The sequence below is a fragment of the Prionailurus viverrinus genome, chromosome E2 (genome assembly GCF_022837055.1).
Source record: "Prionailurus viverrinus isolate Anna chromosome E2, UM_Priviv_1.0, whole genome shotgun sequence".
Lineage (NCBI taxonomy): Eukaryota > Metazoa > Chordata > Mammalia > Carnivora > Felidae > Prionailurus > Prionailurus viverrinus.
Window position 1 is genome coordinate 18,500,290 of NC_062575.1, and position 15,901 is coordinate 18,516,190.

Below are 15,901 nucleotides of genomic sequence, written 5' to 3' on the forward strand. Positions count from 1 at the left end.
AGCCACTAGAAGGTAACCTCCATGAGGGCAAAGAGGCACATGATAAATAGAAGTCTTTTTTTAAAGTTTATTTATCTTTGACAGACAGAGAGAGCAAGGGAGGGGCAGAAAGAGAAGGAGACAGAGAATCCCAAGCAGGCTCCATACTGTCAGGGTGGAGCCCAATATGGGGCTTAAACCCACCAACCATGAGATCATGGCCTGAGCCGAAGTCGGATGCTTAACCGACTGAGCCACCCAGGTGCCCCAATAAATATTTCTTGAGCGAGTTCACTCTATGATACTCTCAGAAAATATGGTATGAGACCTCAGTATTCGGGTTTGAGTCCCAGCCCCACCACCCTGACCCTCCAAGCTCAGATCAGCTCCATGCAGTGGTGCTATAGGGGACACGGGCCCTGAAACATCATCAAGAAACTTTACCAACATCACACTTTTACTGACGACCAACCTTGAAATTTAGAAAATGAGTTTGGAATTACACTTGTCTTGTTAGCAGTCTTAGACCTACACTTTCTCTAAATTGACTCCTCTTCCTAGATACCGTGCTCTAATAATCATCTTAATTACATAAATTAGAAAGGAAAGAAAGAAAAGTTTAAATGCTGTTAGATTCTGTTTCATCAGCTAAAACAATGAACTCTAATCAGAGATTGATTTAGTATAATCTAGACTCTGAAGCAAAAGTCCTAGCCTGACAATGACCATCTGAAAACATAATTAAGAATCATGATTTTTTTTTCTATTACAAAGACAGAAAACCCAGAATTACTATAGAAGCCCCTTATGAATCCATGAGTCAAACAGAAAAAAAAATTAAGAGATCTAGGGCAAAAGTACAGGGTGACGTGTTTATGTTCACTTAACTAAATACAAAGTCAGAGGAATCCAGAATGTCATCAGTGAGTCAGGATGGCTCATGGAAGGGCAGAGACAGGTAAAGGATGTACATTTGCATCAGCTAGGTGAATCGTCCTTAAAACATGACTAATTTACATAGCCAGTCTCCAAACAACGGGCTTCTAGAAAGGAAAATGGAAATATCTGCGTTCTATTTTCCATTTGGGACGTGGTACAAAATTATAGGTGTTAAGTAAGAGAAAAGAAAAGCATAAAGACCATACTCTCAACTTATGGAAACAAAGACTATTCTTAATATTCAACCAGAAAAACAAAAACCAATCAGGCCAACCAAATCCAATAATGCAACTTAATAAAAACTAGTCCACTGATGAACCCCTCCTTGACAATTTAATGTCAGGGATATATTAGGACTTCAGAAAATGAACCAAAAATGTTTTCTTCAAAGTACATGAAAAATATAAAATTTGGAGTGCTAAGTACATCTACCAAGAAATGGGCTTCACATTAACAACAGACCCAAATAAAATTCCTCTTCCCCTTAAGGACAAGCTTTGAAAGGACACAATTCTAATATATCACAAATCAGTATCAGATTTGAATCTTCATATTAAAAAATCCATTCCCAGAGGGTTCTCCGCTCATTGCTACGAGTCATGACCTGTCTGATTTTGGGTCAGATTTCATTACATTCGCATCAAGCTTATTCTGCCTTCTTACAGTCTCCTAACATACACACATGCCCACCTCCCTTCTTGTCCGGCACTCCTCTGACTCTCGGTCTCTGTAACTCAGCTACACACTGGCTTCTGTTAGTGTTTAAATATACCAGGCTCTTTTCTGCTTCCCAGACTTTGTATGTGATGTTGTCTTTTAATGACTTTCCTCCATCTGCACCCCGCACACTCCCAAGCTCCTATTCACTGTTCAAATCTTAGCTCAAACTTCTACTTCTCGGTAGAAACTTTCCCAGCCTAGGCTAGATGTTATGTTCTCTTGATACCCTCCTCTTTTCTTTTCAGGCACTTCATTCAATTCTAAGTATATCTTCTGAAGAGTTATTTAGTGTCTGACTCCCTCACTGGCTGTAAGCTTCATGAGGGTAGGGACCACGTTTGCTTTGTCCATGGCAGTATTCCCAGACCCTTAGCTCAGTGTCTGGCCAAAGCGGTAAGCAATAAATATTTTTCAAGTGAATGAATTTAAAAATTACAAACTAAGTATATAAAAGATACATGCATGGGACACAAAAACTTTTACAGGCCACATGATGTGGGTTGAACAATGGATCCTGTGCTAAAACAGAACTATTCCAAACAGATGGGAGTCCTAAGCAATCAGGAGGTTATCCAAGTTTTCCCCCAACTACAGCAGTGGGGACAAGGGCTGAGTTTTGGAGAGCCCTCGGAGAAAGGGGCAGAAAACCTAGCATTCGCCACAGATGCAAAACACTGTGCCAGGTATTTCCAAATCGAGCTTGTGCCAGGTCAGAAAGGGCCCTGCTCTTCTGACAGTGAAGTCTGAGCAGGGGACGGGGTGGAAGTGGTACAATCTTCTCGTCCTCTGCTTTGGGGAGCATTCTCATTAGCAACCTGACATGTTTATCCTAGTCCTCCTGAGCGCAGCCTCATTCTGTTTTCTCACAAGGGTGAGAAGGGAAGCAAGAGGTTTCTCTCTTTCCTCTTCTCTCCTCCCTCTGTCCAGGTGGGGCTCATGTGTGCCACTCACCTGAACAGCTCCTCCCAGCATGACAGCCACCAGCCCCATGGACATGCTCAGCGTCTGCGATTCCACGGTGCTCTCTGCCTGGTGGGCCAAGCTTGCACACGCTCGCTGCAGGGTTGCTGCAACAAAGTCCACAACCTACACAGAAATAGAATTTAGAATCAGTGAGGAATAAGAAAAAGAATCTCAAAATCCTCTTTGCATCCTATGTCCACATCCTCACCTTCTTCCTCATCAACACATGAAGGCAAGAACCTGCAAGAACAGGCATGGTGCTCAGTGTCTTACATGCACAGTATCACCCACATCTCACGTCAGCTCTAGGAGGTCAGTGTTTCTGTCCTCATTTTTTTTTCCTAAGGTAAACTCTACCCTCAATGTGGGTCTTGAACTCACAGCCCCACGATCAAGAGACACATGCTCTACTGACTGAGCCAGCCCAGATGCCCCCGTCCTCATTTTTTGATGAAGAATCTGTGAGCTGCTCAAGCCCATACAGTCAATAAATGAGAAAGCCCATTTACACTTTCCCAAATGTTTTAATATACTAATCCAACTTCCTTGACTTTTCATGAATTTTGCCAGGAAATTAAAATGAAAAATAAATTGAGACTTTCTGACCATCTTAAAGGGTCCTAAATCTGCTTCTCCTAATGAGGCTTCCTCAAGGACTCCCCTGCCCCAACCCAGTTATGAAGGTCTGATTCCAATAGCAGAGAATGGGGGAAAAGGCATTCAGTATTATCTAGAATAGAGTCCTCAAACAATCAATACAAATGATCCAGCGTCATTTTTTTAAGTATCAAATATTTTTAAAGGATTCAGATCATTCATATATAAGATTTTATACAGCATTTGGCTAACAATTAAGCTTTAAATGGAATTAATTTGGTCAACTTCATTTTAGCAGCACTTGTATTAATCACCTTAAGTAGAAATACCTTTGAATAAAAGTGATCATACACACATCCGTGCTTGCGCACATACACATGTGCATGCACGCACACACACACACATATTTAGGATTAATGGCTCAAAAGGGAAAAATCATTTTGAAAGTGGTACAGCTGACATAGGTCATAATAAGCCTCTAAATACCATGCAAGCTTGCATATTTAATTCTCTGGGCAAATCACATGCTAGGCTAGAGTCTTTATTGCAAGCTTAAAGTAAGGAGAATGGCTTGTTAACACTTGTCTTTGGAGCAAGGCAGGAAACTAGAAAGGTTATTAAAAGTTCCACTTACTGAAATGAACAAATGCTGGTTGTGGCAATTTTCACCACTCTCTCAAGCCTGAGACTTTACTGATATTAGAAGTTACAGACACTGGCCTTTCTAGAGAAAATGCTACATTTCTAGAGAAAACACTTGGGTCACCTATTTTGTCTCTGAAGAGTTTCCTAAAGCACCCCTTGATTATGGGAAGCTTCTGCTTCAGCACAAATGTATTGTTAACTTGCTGGAATAGAACTATCTAGACTTTCCGCTTTTTGTAAGTCCCTCTTTGCTATACATTTTTTCTTCTTTTTTTTTTTTTAGACGCCACAAAACAAGTAGTATGATCTTATTTTTGTCAAGAAAGAAACTATGGGGGCACCTGGGTGGCTGAGTCAGTTAAACGTCTGACTCTTGATTTTGGCTCAAGTCACGATCTCACAGCTCGTGGGTTCAAGCCCTGCATCAGGCTCTGCGCTGACAGCATGAAGCCTGCTTGGGATTCTTGCTCTTTCCCTGTCTCTACTCCTCCCCCACTCATTACCTCTGTCCCTCTCTCTCTGTCTTTCTCATAATGGACAAATAGGGGTGCCTTGGTGGTGCAGTTGGTTAAGCATTCAACTCTTCACTTCAGCTCAAGTCATGATCTCACAAGTTCGTGAGTCAGAACCCCACATCGGGCTCTGTGTTGACAGCGCAGAAACTGCTTGGGATTTCTCTCTCCCTCTCTCTCTGCCCCTCCTCAGCTTGCTCTCTCTCCCCATCTCTCTCTCAAAAAATAAATAAATAAACATAAAAAAAATTATTTAATATGTTTAATAAATAAACATAGGAAGAAAAAAAAAGAAACGATGTTTGTATACATGTAAAAAAAAAAAACCCACAGGGGCGCCTGGGTGGCGCAGTCGGTTAAGCGTCCGACTTCAGCCAGGTCACGATCTCGCGGTCCGTGAGTTCCAGCCCCGCGTCGGGCTCTGGGCTGATGGCTCAGAGCCTGGAGCCTGTTTCCGATTCTGTGTCTCCCTCTCTCTCTCTGCCCCTCCCCCGTTCATGCTCTGTCTCTCTCTGTCCCAAAAATAAATAAACGTTGAAAAAAAATAAAAAAAAAAAACCCACAAAAAACAAAAAACAAAATACCTGGGAGCTGTTAATTGCAATTTGATAGCCAGCTGTTATTGTCACCCCTGAAGTGCCCTTCAAGCTTTTTTCTTGTAACAGCAAAACCGCCATACCCATTTCCCATTTGGACAACAGCTCCTCCCTGCTTCTACTCATTTCCTGTGACCGGTGGGGCTACCAGCCACAAAGATAGGTAAGAAATGGAAGCGTGTTCTAGAATTCACATACGTTGTGGAGAGGAGGAGAGGTTTTTACTTTCTACTTAAGCATTTTTGTGAAGTTACATCATCTAAAAAGCCGAATATTCCTGCAAGTTTATAATGGAAAATAGCAGTGCCCTACCGCATTTCTCCCTGTCTATGGCTCTACAGAGGCAGCCACTTTTAATAGTTTAGGTGTTTAACAAGAACATAAAGCATTTACTATGTACCAGGTACTGTTCTGAACACATTACAGATATTAACTCTCTTAACCTCCCGATCACCCCCTGGAGCTGTATAAACCTGCTGCCGGCATTCTGGCAGCCGAGTGGAAGCGGGCTGAGGCCTCGCTGTTGAGTCTGCAGACAACAACCTAATCCTCTGCTTTTTCAGTTTCCTGCCGCCACCCAAGTTCAACGTCGCCCAAGAATATTCCTCCAGTCTTCTGCTAAGGAGGGGAGGTGTCTGCACAAAGTTGAGGAAGGAATCCAGGAGTCTACCGAAGCTTGCAGAGCCTTTCAACCTGTTTTAAGCTCTAAATTCAGCTCTATCTTTACAGCTTAATCTAGCACCTCCAGTCTTTCTACTGTTCTGCAAGCAGAAGTAGCTTTTTATTTCCCTAAATAAAATATTAACAGCTTTATTGAGGTATAGTGCTTTCCTTCTTGACTTCTCCCCTGCAGGCACTTAAGTTTTCTGAGTTGCTAAATCAGCTATTATTTTCCAGTTTCCAAATGGTGTTATTCTCTTTTATCTGCTATCTCTCCTCTCCTGCTCTGTTGGCCCCTGTGGTTTCCAGAAGGAGCACATAAACACGTGCGTTCAATATACTATCTTTAATCAGAAGTCCATACTTAAATTTTGCGCTTCCTTGTGGTTTAAATGCTTTTACAATGAGCATGCGTTAACTTATGTTAGAAGTGTTTTTAACATATGAGAAAGAACGATCATATAAACCACTTCTACTGTGCCAAGTACAGCAATCCAAATACAGAAAGGTGTAAAGGGTGGTGATTTTCTGAAAGGGCAGAAAAAAGGAAATCTTGCTCATTCCATTCTATTTACACTGGCCTTCTTGCTAAGCCGTCCATACTTAGCTGGAACACTCTTCCCTGCAGTATCTCCCTGGCTCCCTCCTTCCCCGCTTCCAGATCTTGGCTCAAAAGTCATTTTCTCAGTGAGGCTCTCCACAACCACTCTACTTACCACATGGCCTCTACATCCCCTTTCTTTGATTTTTCTCCCTGGAATTATCACCATCTAACATTCTGTGTGCTTCTGCTTGTTTGTTGTCTCTCTCCCCCAAGTGCATGTGATCCCATGAGGATAGATATGTGTGTTGTTCACTGCTGTGTCCCTCGTACCTAGAAGTGTAGGTGGCACATAGTAGGCCTTCAGTAAATATTTGTGGAATGAAGGAATTTGGGAGTTGGTGCGGGGCACTGTATCTGTACAAAGACCACTGAATGCCTCAGTTCTCTCTCTATCTTCTTGTACATCATCTGCCAACACATTTTATTGAATTTTTAATCTTTTAGCCATAAATACTTTAATACACATTTCTAACAAGGAGGTGTTTTGTTTTGCTTTGTTTTGTTAACATAACCACCACATCAGGGGTGCCTGGTTGGCTTAGTCGGTAGAGCATGCGACTCTTGATCTCAGGGTGGTTAAGTTAGAGCCTCAAGTTGGGTGTAGAGATTCTTAAAAAATAAAATCTTAAACACACACACACACACACACACACATGCACACACACACACACACACACACACACACACACACACAACTACCATACCATGATTATAATCAATAAAAATTCCTTAATACCTTCTATTACTTGGCCCATGACTGTTGCAAAAATGTCCTCATAGCAACCGGTATGTTTGAATGAGAATCCACACACTGCATTTGGTTGAGGTGTCTCTTAAGCCCCTTCTAAGCTAGAGAAGCCCTGCATCTTTTCTATGCCATTTATTTGGTGAAGAAACTGGATCATTTGTAGTGTACAATGTCTCACACATTCTGGAACTGGCTGATTTTGCTTCCTTATGGCACTAACTTGCTCCTGTACCCCGAGTTTCCTTGGTTAGATTCAGGTCCACATTTTATGGACTTTGGTTTTTTAGTTTTTGTTTGCTTGATTGTGGGGTTTTGTTTGTTTGCTTTTTGGGGGAAGAACCCTTCTCAGGTGGTGCCACATACTTCCTATTTCATTACATTAGGAGAACACATCGTGTCTGCTTACCTACTTCTGGTGATGTTAAGATGAATCACTCCATGCTGAAATATTTAGGGGAACATAAACCACTATCTACATTAACCCTGAAATCCACCAAAAATTAGAAGGAGGATAGAGAGGTGGAAATGTAGATAAATATGTGCTAAAGCAAATATAATAAAATGCTAGGTGATGGGTCTATAGGTATTCATTATAAAATTCTTTCAGATTTGAAGGTTTTCACAATAAAATGCTGGGGAAAAAACCATCAGTTGTTTTGGATGTATTTGACCTAATTACATTCATTATACCGTACCCCTAATAGTTTCAGCAGACATTGATTACCACCTAGATCCATTATTTCATTAGAAGATTGCAAAATATAAATTTGTAGGTCTCTTTTGGAATATTTTAGCTGTGATTCTTACAGAAAGAAAATTTTTCGTTCATCGACTATTTTGGTTACATTGAAATACAGTGCTGACAGAAAAGGCAAGATACATGCTTTACGATCTTTCCTTTTATTTATCAATTTACAAAATAATGAGTTGATGTCCTAGCGACTTCCAAAGATACTCAAAAGGGATTTTTCGGGGGCGGGGGGGGGGGGAGGGGACTCAGGTTTTTATAACTTTGATGTGTTTCAATCCATTGCAGTCATTATTCTTTGTAATGCTCAAAATGCCCTAACTATGGCCAGTAGGAGATCTTTCACGTTGGCTCCTGAGTGCTACTCACATGACTTCATTAATCTCAAATATCTTCCTTTTATTCAGGTACAACAAGATGCCCTGAGGCTTAGAGTGTACAATACCTGCCCTAGACCTTGAATGAACCTTTAATCCAATGAGCTTTCTGTTCTTTCCGCAGGACATGATACTTAGAAACCATAATCTGGCACTAAGGATGTTTATTGCTGCTAGGTTGTCTACTTCTTGACATGGACAGTGGAATGAGCAAGGAAATATCTATTTTTTAAAAAGAAAAACCTGTGTGCTCGCTTCGGCAGCACATATACTAAAAAAGAAAAACCTGTGAGTTCATACTAATACTTCCAACTGAAATTCAATATTATAGTGATCTTTCCTTTGATTTTATATTCATAACTTTTTTTCTCATAGTGAAAATCTTGGTTTCTAATGATATTAACAAAATTACTTATAACAAGTATTATTTATAACTTATCCATATGTGTGTATATTTCAAAATAAATACTAAAATTACCACTAGCAGTAAAACTACTAAGTGTAATTTTTTGTGTGTGTGGTTCTTTTCGTCTTGATACATTTTAACCTTAGCTGAAGGATAATTTAATGGGACAAATCACTTTTGTATCAGCCTGAAACCACTGTTCCTTAATTAGAAGCAAAGGGAGCTAAGTGCAAAAGCTCAAGTAATAGAGTATTCAGGCCATTTTCCCTTCCAACTAGCATCTTGAGACAAAAACGTAGGATCTGGGTGAAAAAGTCTTTAGGGAGCTGATACAAACACAGGAGAAACAAATCACCCTAATGGGTAACACAGGATCGGTGAACTGAAGGAAGAGGAAGCCAAGAAAGAAATCATGAACATAATTCTCATTAAACAGGCATGATAAGTTGGAGCTGACAGACAGCTGCAAATTTTCTCAGCAGGAGCTATAGTGAAATGCTGCTTAGCAACACCCGAAGGCAGATGACAATGAGGACGGTACAAAGAGCTGAAGAATCAGATTTAAGCGTGACAATCATACCATCTTACAACTGACTATTCACCAGCAGAGGAACAACTAATTCTGTAATAATGGTAAAATATGGTGACTGCACTGCCTACACTTTATTACTTTTATTTCTTTAAAAAAAATTTTTTTTTTCTATTTAAGTAGGCTCCATGCCCAGTGTGGGGCCCGAACTCATCACCTTGAGATCAAGAGTCACACGCTCTACTGACTGGGTCAGCCAGGCACTCCTTTTATTTCCTATTTTTAAAAAAGCTGGTAAACATAATCTCTGAGCCAATACAATTCAGGCACTGATTCACATAGTTACACTACCCTTGAAACATTTAAAAAAAAACATCTTAAAACTTCATAGGATGTTGTGGAGATAGGCTGTTAGGTAGACCTATAAAATTTAAAGTGATCTTATTATCATTAGCAATTTTTTTTTCAAATTTAAGTTTTATAGGGGTGCCTAGGTGGCTCAGTCAGTTAAACATCTGACTTTGGCTCAGTTCATGAATTCGTGGTTCATGGGCTCGAGCCCCACATTGGGCTCTGTGCTGACAGCTCAGAGCCTGGAGCCTGTTTCAGATTCTGTGTCTCCCTCTCTCTCTCTGCACCTCCCCTGCTCTCTCTCTCTCTCAAAATAAACATTAAAATTTTTTTTATTTTAAGTGTTGGAATCATGCTCAATATTTTATACACATTAGAATCATCTATGAAGCCTAAAAAAATACAGATGCCCAGGCATTAATGCAGACATGCTGAATCAGAATCTCTACAAGTGGGCCAGGCATTCGTATTTTGAAAAAGACTCAGAGAATCGTATTCGTCCCCAAACTTGAAAACCCTGTGATACAACACATAAAGGTTTACAACAATTCTCAGAGCTTTCTGTGCATGAGAATCACCTCAGGAGCTTGTTGGACATGCCAGCTCCCAGAATCTCTCAAAGCGTTGATCCTGTCAATCTGCTGTGGGCTCAGTAATCTGCATGTTTAAGCAGCATTCCAGGTAACACTGAGGCAGGTGTTATCAAACCATACTCTGGGCAACATTTTTTTTTTTTAACATTTTTGGGAAAGCATGTAAAGAAACCAAAAGAAACAAATACTACCAGCCTGGGATCTGGAATGTGGCAGCCACTGACCTGAGTGATATTTGTGAATATCTGCTCAGACATCCTCTCGCACAGAACGGCCAACAGCTGTAGAACCAGCAGCTTCTGGCCCTGGCCTTCCACAAGAGTTTGGTGCTGCTCTAACTCCAAGACGCTTTTGCTGGAGAAGGGTTTTGTTTTTAACTCTGTCTCATTTTCCACGGCCACATGAGTCAGTTCCTATAGCGTGGAAGAGAAGAAAGAGTGAAGAAAAAGTCTGTTAGAAACAAGGGCTTCACAAACAGTGGGAAAACTGTTTCAAGTGTATGTTTAAAGATCTAGTCTATGTTCATTGCAGCATTATTTGTAATAGTGAAAATCTGGAAACAAATAAATGTCTAGGAATAAAAGAATGGATAAATAAACTATATCTACTATACTGTAGCAGTTGAAATAAATAAACCAGGTATATATGGAAATCAAAAGAGAGAGGCCTCAAAAACAGTGTTGAATGAAAAATGGAAGTTGTACAATAATATGTGTATTATGATATCATGTATATAAAGATTTAAAACTTCATAATAAGGGGTGCCTGGGTGGCTCAGGTCATGATCTTGTGGTTTATGACTTTGAGTCCCATATTGGGCTTGCTGCTGTCAGAGCGGAGTCCACTTCGGATCTTCTGTTTCCCTCTCTCTGTCCCTCCCTCACTCACGCTCTCTGTCTCAAAGATAAATAAAACATTAAAAAAAAAATTTAAGGGGCACCTGGGTGGCTCAGTCGGTTGCGTGTCCGACTGCGGCTCAGGTCATGATCTCACGGTTCGTGACTTCAGGCCGTGCACTGGGCTCTGTGCTGACAGCTCGGAGCCTGAAGCCTGCTTTGGATTCTGCGTCTTCCTCTCTCTCTTTCCCCCACCCCCACTAGTGCTCTCTCTGTCTCTCTCTCTCAAAAATGAATAAACATTTTGTAAAAAAAAAGACCCCTTTGTTTAAAAGAAAAAATTTTAAACGTCATAATAAAAAAAACCTACATATACAAAGAGAACTAGTTTGACAGACTTACTTTATCAGTATTTTTAATGACGTCTACCACTAGCCCTATTGAACTGAGACCTCAAGCCAAATAACATTTCCAAACCCTTTCTAGGGATTATTAAATGCTTTTAGTACCTTCTCCCCTAAGATATTTAGAACTAAATCTCTACTAATAGACAATTCACTGCTGTGGGTTTTATAGGCTCTTCCCCTATACTTTACATCATCAATTTCCTTGGGAAGGGGAAACCTTAAGTTCCTTAACAATTAATGCTTTACCAAAGTAACTGACAGTTTAGAGCAATGGGTTCCTAACTGCCTGGGAAATTCTGCTCCCCAGGGGGCATTTAGCAATGTGTGAGGACATTTTTGGATGTCGTAATTGGGGAGTGATACATCTAGTGGATAGAGGTCAGGGATGCTACTAAACATCCTGCAAGAAAGCACAGGAAGTCCCCCGCCTCCCAACAAAAAATTATCCAGTCCCAAATGCCAATAGTATCAAGGTGTAGAAACCCTGGTTTATAGCAAAGCCCTTTGATTTTTGTTTTTAAACAATTTTTTTTTTAATTCTCCAATTAAGAGCACATCTTCTTGGAATGTTATTTACAATGAGTGGCTGAGGAACACCTGGGTGGCTTAGTCGGTTGAACGTCCAACTCTTGATTTTGGATCAGGTCATGATCTCATGGTCGTGGGATTGAGCCCTGTGTCAGGCTCAGTGCAGAGAGTGGAGCCTCCTTGGGATTCTCTCTCCCTCTCTCTCTCTCAAAATAAATAAACTTCACACACACACACACACACACACACACACACACACACACACACACACAAAGAGTGGCTAGGTAAAGGGAAAGAATGTGAATATAGGAGTTGAGAAAAGCACCAAAAAAGTGGCCCCTACTTCAAGTTCTAGGAGTGTGTTAGTCCTGATTCTCTCCTTGCATTCCCCCATAACCACACCAACCTTAAACTCCAGAGACATTCTCTTAGAATAGACACTTTACTTAGGGAAAATAATGGAGAAGGCAACACGGGAGGACAGAGAATCAGAGATCACTTTGTTTACAGTCTCAAACAGTGCAAGTAAGGAGTACAATATGGGGTACAAGTTGCCGTCAGAGATTAGAGCAAGAGGAAGCACAACCATCAGCACTACAAACAGACCTGGAGAAGGTTTCAGGTGGTTACAAAACGAAACGAGAAAGGCAGGACTGCTAAATCTCCTTCCCAAATATCTGACAAAACAACAGTCAGAAAGGATAAGGGATTACTCCATAACTGTAAAACCTGCTATTAACTTCAAAAGAGTTCTTACTGTCAACACAGAGCAAAGATTAACCCTTTCATAGATCAATAGCTATGCTTTGGTCATCTCTAAAAGCTCAGGGCAGATTACCTCGGAAAATAGTTAGATCATATGTGTTCTGCTGAAGGTAAGTTTTTTTCTCTTTTTACCAACCCAAAGGCTACTAAACAATAAACTGCTCTTACATCCTCTTATTATTTCTGTTAGATTAGGACCTGAATTTAAGGGGCTAAAATTACGATGGCCCTGAAAATCTGAAGGGGATCCTGGTATTGCCCTGAAATCAAGCTGACCATGTCCTTACCATGCGTAGTTCTTACCTGCAAGCAGAAGATGAAGAAGTCACCAGCCAAACCACACTCCTGGCAGTGGGATAACAAGTCCCCAAGGTGCTCAACCCGGCACTGCTCTGAGGACACCTTCTGGTACAAGGCTTCATCCTCATCTTCGTCACTGCAACATGGGGAAAGATTGATCTTGGCAGTGTCACCCAGAGATTTTGGTTTTTTTTGAAGCTCAACAAAAATCTTCTGAAGTAACATGGTATCGGGGCGCCTGGGTGGCTCACTTAGTTAAGCCTCCAGCTTTGGCTCAGGTCATGACCTCATGGTTCATGGGTTTGAGCCCCACGTTGGGCTATGTGCTGACAGCTCAGGGACTGAGCCCACTTTGGATTCTGTGTCTTCCTCTCGTTCTGCTCCTCCCCCACTAGTGCTCTGTCTTTCTGTCTCTCTCTCAAAACTAAATAAACATTAAAAAAATTTTTTTAATTTAAAGTAACATGGCATCTTCGTATGGTAAATCACTAGAAAGATATCAAAACTTTGGTAAATTATTTTCCTCTTTCCCCATGCTGAAAAGGTATTTATTCTCAGAAGGGAGGATGCCGTGTCCTACATAACATATGCTAAGTGGGGAAAAGATTCATGAAGGAAGTGGCTTTTAGAATAGATGTTCAGGGGGCGCCTGGGTGGTAAGTCAGTTAAGCGTCCAATTTAGGCTCAGGTCATGATCTCGTGGTTTGTGAGTTCGAGCCCCACATCAGACTCTGTGCTGACAGCTCAGAGCCTAGAGCCTGCTTCAGAATCTGTGTCTCCCTCTCCCCCTCCCCCACTCACACACACACTCTCTCTCTCTTTCTCTCTCAAAAATAAACATTAAAAAAGTGTTTTTAAAAGATGGATGTTGAGGAATTCTATTATTTCAATAAACTGAAAGAGCAAGAAGGAATAAAGTATAGGTTGTATGCAGATATTCTGGTTCTGGAGGAAGAACAGAAAGAAAGAAGTCTGCAAAGCAAGGTTAGATCACAGAGGGCCCTGGATGCCATTCAAAGAAACTCAGACATTTTTTTGATGAGCCACTGAAGGTTCATGGGCAGTAAGGAAAAGACACTATCCTTACAGAGGGAGATCTAGTCAGTCTCAACTAATAAGAACCAATGAGTTGAAATATGAACAGGCATAAAGGCTCAGAAAACTGAGTAGGCCAAATTTCCAAGTAATAAAATATGGCTAAGTTATTAAAAGCAGTGTTATGCTTTCTGCAAAAAGTGTCAAGAAATTTCTCATGAGGTACTAAGGCTTTTAGTTTTAATTCATATGGTAAGTGAAAAAGCCAAGATACAATATTATCGTACTATATCATGGAAACAAACAAAGAGGCACAAGATGTACTAGAAGACAAAAAACTAAAAAAATGTGAACAGTGAACAGGATAGTGGTTACTTTGTTTTCCTCTTTATGCTTTTTTGTATTATACAAAGAAGGTATGTTACTCTTACGATTAAAGAAGGAATAACATTTTTTTTCAGACCAAACTGAGAAAAGAATGATAGATGTTGCTTCTTCTCATTGAAAACTACAATTATTAAAGTTTATTTGGCCCCATCCCATTGGGCAGTAAGTCCCAATTTGCCAGTTCACTAATAACATGGCCTTTATATTCCTCTAGTAGAATGAATAACCTATAAACTAAGCTTAAGATTACTTCCTACATTATCCCAGAATCTTCCAGCATCCTTCAGATCAGTCATGTTATCTCCACCACATTTTACGTTAGAAAAAAAAGCTGAAATGGATAAGTGTCACTTCTAAGCTTCTGTGAACCATCCTGTCAAAATGAAGTACTATATTCAAATACTTTTTTTTTTTTTTTCTTTTTTTTTTTTTTTTTTTTTTTTTTTTTTCAACGTTTATTTATTTTTGGGACAGAGAGAGACAGAGCATGAACGGGGGAGGGGCAGAGAGAGAGGGAGACACAGAATCGGAAACAGGCTCCAGGCTCTGAGCCATCAGCCCAGAGCCTGACGCGGGGCTCGAACTCACGGACCGCGAGATCGTGACCTGGCTGAAGTCGGAGGCTTAACCGACTGCGCCACCCAGGCGCCCCTCAAATACTTTTTTAAAAAAGACATGACAACAATTAACTTCAGAAGCTCTATTCTTAAAATTTCAATGGTAAAGAGTCCATTCTGAATACTGTAGCTATATTTAGTTCCAGAAAAATAAAAATAAAAATAAAAAAGATCATGAAATCTAAGCTGCTCTTTTAGTGTTTCTTTAAACAAAGCTTTTAAACTGGGGCTTCTGAGCAGAATGATAGGGGAAAGGTAAGTGGTGATACTGACCTGCCCTGAAGGGACTAGCACCACAAGCACGATCTTTAGAACAAAAGAGAAAATCACACACACACACACACACACACACACACACACACACCCCTCTGATACAGTGAATGCTAACTTTTTGGAGATATGGAGTGTCTTTAAGTATCAAATGAGAGCTATGGACCCTATTTTCAGAAAAAAATTCAGGTTCGCACATAAAATATTTCTTGCGTATAATTTCAGAGGGACTATGGACCGCTACAAGTCCATGGAGAAACCCCAAGTTAAGGATCCATTGCTTCTGGAAGTAAAGACTCATTCACTACTGCCTATTCAATTTTTGCCTACCCTGAAGAGAAAAACTGTTAATTTTGACATATGTGCACTAAGATATACACTAGAGACTTGTTAAGATAGCAATTAACTTTAACTACTGATAAGTCAAATACTATAAAATTCTCTACATAGTCACTAAATTGGTCCCAGATTAAACTCTTCCAAAGTGTTTTTAAAATAAACATGTTGAGAAATTTTAAACTCAGTTCAGGGGCATAGTTACAACTCTAAAACCTACTAGAGCTCAGCAGCTCTTGGGAAATAAGTAGCTTGTGTTTGTACTGATGATTCTGTTTCCAGTCAATGTATGTTTTTCATTTTCCTCAAGTCCATCATACTGAAAGAGCGTTTTATAACTTCACTAGGTTAACCCTGAATAAAAAATTAAATTTGCGCTATAACAAACAGCCACACTTTGAATGCATGTAAAATCTGAGTAGCTGCCAGCAGTTAAGAACTATATGGATTCTG

General features: G+C 40.3%; 1 protein-coding gene across 3 annotated transcripts in view; it reads right to left on the reverse strand.

The window, feature by feature from the left end:
• The window catches only part of TANGO6 (transport and golgi organization 6 homolog), a 190,640-nt gene that overhangs the window by 119,979 nt on the left and 54,760 nt on the right, over window positions 1-15,901 (reverse strand). For 2 of the 3 annotated variants that reach the window (XM_047834686.1, XM_047834684.1), the window contains exons 10-12: window positions 12,807-12,939; window positions 10,192-10,380; window positions 2,590-2,724 (exon numbers count right to left, since the gene is read on the reverse strand). In XM_047834686.1, coding sequence (XP_047690642.1) covers window positions 2,590-2,724; window positions 10,192-10,380; window positions 12,807-12,939 — 457 coding nt within the window. The remainder of the gene's footprint in view (window positions 1-2,589; window positions 2,725-10,191; window positions 10,381-12,806; window positions 12,940-15,901) is intronic. The other variant, XM_047834685.1, reaches the window with a different exon arrangement.